Source organism: Oncorhynchus kisutch, linkage group LG5, assembly GCF_002021735.2.
Source record: "Oncorhynchus kisutch isolate 150728-3 linkage group LG5, Okis_V2, whole genome shotgun sequence".
Lineage (NCBI taxonomy): Eukaryota > Metazoa > Chordata > Actinopteri > Salmoniformes > Salmonidae > Oncorhynchus > Oncorhynchus kisutch.
In genome coordinates this window covers 62,655,261-62,658,286 of record NC_034178.2, presented here as the reverse complement: position 1 = coordinate 62,658,286, position 3,026 = coordinate 62,655,261, and the positions used below count along the sequence as shown (strand labels likewise).

At 38.1% G+C, this 3,026-nt stretch overlaps 1 protein-coding gene across 1 annotated transcript; it reads left to right on the top strand.

Annotated features, from left to right (window-relative positions):
* The first annotated feature begins 743 nt into the window (after positions 1-743).
* LOC109890293 (CD209 antigen-like protein E) lies at positions 744-1,843 on the top strand. The gene has a single exon (XM_020482274.2). The coding sequence runs from the start codon at positions 824-826 to the stop codon at positions 1,634-1,636; it is 813 nt and encodes a 270-aa protein (XP_020337863.1). The 5' UTR covers positions 744-823; the 3' UTR covers positions 1,637-1,843.
* The last annotated feature ends 1,183 nt before the right edge of the window (positions 1,844-3,026 follow it).

The following is a 3,026-nucleotide window of genomic DNA, read 5'->3' as shown; positions in this document are numbered from 1 at the left end:
ATACAAAACCCCATGCCACACCCTGGCCTGACCCAATACATGAAGATAAACACAAAATAGGGCGTGACAGGAATTAATCGAACAAAAGGACCAATTGTGATGTTTATGGGACATATTGGAGTGCCAACAAAAGAAGCTTGTCAAAGGTAATGCATGTGTTATATTTTATTTCTGCGTTTTGTGTAGCGCCTGCAGGGTGGAAATATGCTACCCTCTTTGTTTACTGGTTGTGCTATCATCAGATAATAGCTTCTTATGCTTTCGCCGAAAAGCCTTCTTTGTTGAATTTTCCACGCTGCATTTTCACTATTTTTTGCCCAAGTGGGATGCGACTGTCCCGCCTATCCGTAAGAAGTTAAAGTAGATATAAACTAGATCAATGGCAAATACTGTTATAGAGACAACTGACTTGGCCCACTGTCAGTTATTTTGAAGCTTAAAAAGAACTATGGAGGGAGAAAGGCAATCATACAGCAATGAATTACAAGCGCACATTCATTGACAACATCTCAGTCCATTACTACAACAGAATAACATTTCTTAATTTCAAATGAAGTGTTACAAAAGCACATGCATTGACAACATCTCAGTCCATTACTACAACAGCATACAGGAATAAGAATATTAAAAGACAACAGAGAAGTCACACAAGACATCTGAAGAAAGTTACACTTTTGTTTGACTGCACACACATTGCTATTTATAGTCTTCCTGATACGACACTTTCCTGTCCATATGTTAAGTCTCAGATACACTGTACAGCTTGAAACTAGAGCACAGAGTCTGTCAGGTACAATCCCAGAAACTGTTATTGACAATTGTGATGTCTAATGAAATCTATGCCAACGTAGAGTTTGATAATGACAATGTTGAGGATATTTATACCAATAAAGAGACCATCAATTCTCATGACTCCAGAAGCAAGACAAAGGACGTCTCCACAAAGAGTAGACCACAGGCTACAAACCAAGGTACAGAGAGCTCAGAGAGGAGATCCACCAGAGATGCTGCAATGTGTCTGGGGCTGCTGTGTGTTCTCCTACTGGCTGGGATCATAGGCCTGTTTGTATATTATAATGGAGAGATGGGCAGTTTTGAAGAGAACATCTTAGTTTATAAAACCAACTGCTCAGCTGAACAAGACCAATTGCAGACCAAGTACAATACCATGACTAAAGATAGGGACCAGCTCCAGGTTGAAAGAGACAATCTTCAAGAAAAGTTATCTGTGGTAGAACAACACACACAACAGGGATGGAGCTATTACAAGTCCACTTTTTACTTTACCTCTACTGAGAAGAAAACCTGGGAGGGGAGCCGAGAGGACTGTCAGGGAAGAGAAGCAGATCTGGTGGTAATAAACAGCAGAGAGGAATATGTATTTATCCATGGATTGAACAACAAGACGTTCTGGATTGGTCTGACTGACCGAGTTGAAGAGGGGATCTGGAAGTGGGTGGACAGGACACCACTGACCACAGCGTACTGGGGCAGAGAACAGCCTAATAATCAGAACGGAATGGAGGAGGATTGTGCTGCGCGATGGTCCGATCTTTCTACCACAGACAACGGCTGGCATGATGCACCTTGCAACGAATTGCACTTTTGGATATGTGAGAAAATTGCCTTCCTGTAACTGAACTATAACTAAAATAAGCCAAAAGGAAAGTTATGGCTCTGTCACATTGATTTCCATTACAAAATACCAGTGCTTATGTTTTCGCATTAATCAACATTTAAAGTTGTTTAAAGATTTAAAGTTTTATGTATTTGGTTTTATTGTATTGGATCTCTTGGAGAGACATCTTAATAATTTTATTCTTTCAATTAAAAAATATACAAAAATTGAGTCTGGACACTTTTCTTATCTAAACAAATATGTCTGATGTCAACTTTTTAATCCTTTACTACATCTACAACAATCATCAGATCCTTGATTTTCATGTAATAATAATAATTTCAGGGTGTCACGTTCGTTGAATGGAGGAGACCAAGGCACAGCGTGATTTGAATACATGTTATATATTTAATGACGACGGACACTAAACAAACTACAAAAACAATAAAACTAATGTGAAGCTATACTACCAATGTGCAGAGACAGGCAACTAGACATAGACAATAACCCACGAAATACCCAAAGAAGATGGCTGCCTAAATATGGTTCCCAATCAGAGACAATGATAAACAGCTGCCTCTAATTGAGAACCAATCTAGGCAACCATAGACATACATAAACACCTAGATGGTAAACAATCCCATAAACTTACAAAACCCCTAGACAGTGAAAAATACATACATCACCCATGTCCCACCCTGACCTAACCAAAATATATAAAGAAAACAAAGAATACTCAGGTCAGGGTGTGACACAGGGGTGATCATTTTTTTCCAGTTACACACTTGTACAAGTATTTCTTGCATATCCCAACTCCCCCTAAGACACCAGCAGGGAATGGGTTAACCTCTTTGGAGTATCTCCCCCTTCTTCTCAATTTCCTGCTAAAGACATACTCTAATCAAACTGCCTAAAGCTCAGGCCCAGAGGCAAGGCTATGCATATTCTTGGTATCATTTGAAAGGAAACACTCAGAATGTTGTAGAAATGTGAATTGAATGTAGGAGAATATAACACAATAGATCTGTTAGAAGAAAATACAAGGAAATAAACACGTTTTCAGTTTTTTATTGTTGCTGCATCATCTTTCAAATGACCAAGAACAGCCAAACATACAGATAGGATGCTGAGGATGATTTGAATGAAGAACATACGGTGGCAACAATAGCTGAGCAAAGTTTTGGACAGATAACTTCAAAAATTAGCGAGCAACATGATATTGAGCATGAAGTCACCCAGGTGTCCCACACAAATGTACCCAAATGGCCGAATTGGTACAGTAATACATTTTGAAGGAAATAACTATATACAAAATACATAAATGCTATTCTAACACAATATATATATATATATATATATATATATTAATAATAATAATAATAATAATACAAACAATTAACAAGGGTAA

Excerpts from the sequence above, each read along its gene's own strand:
- LOC109890293 (XM_020482274.2), top strand. The coding sequence starts at position 824 with ATGTCTAATGAAATCTATGCCAACGTAGAGTTTGATAATGACAATGTT.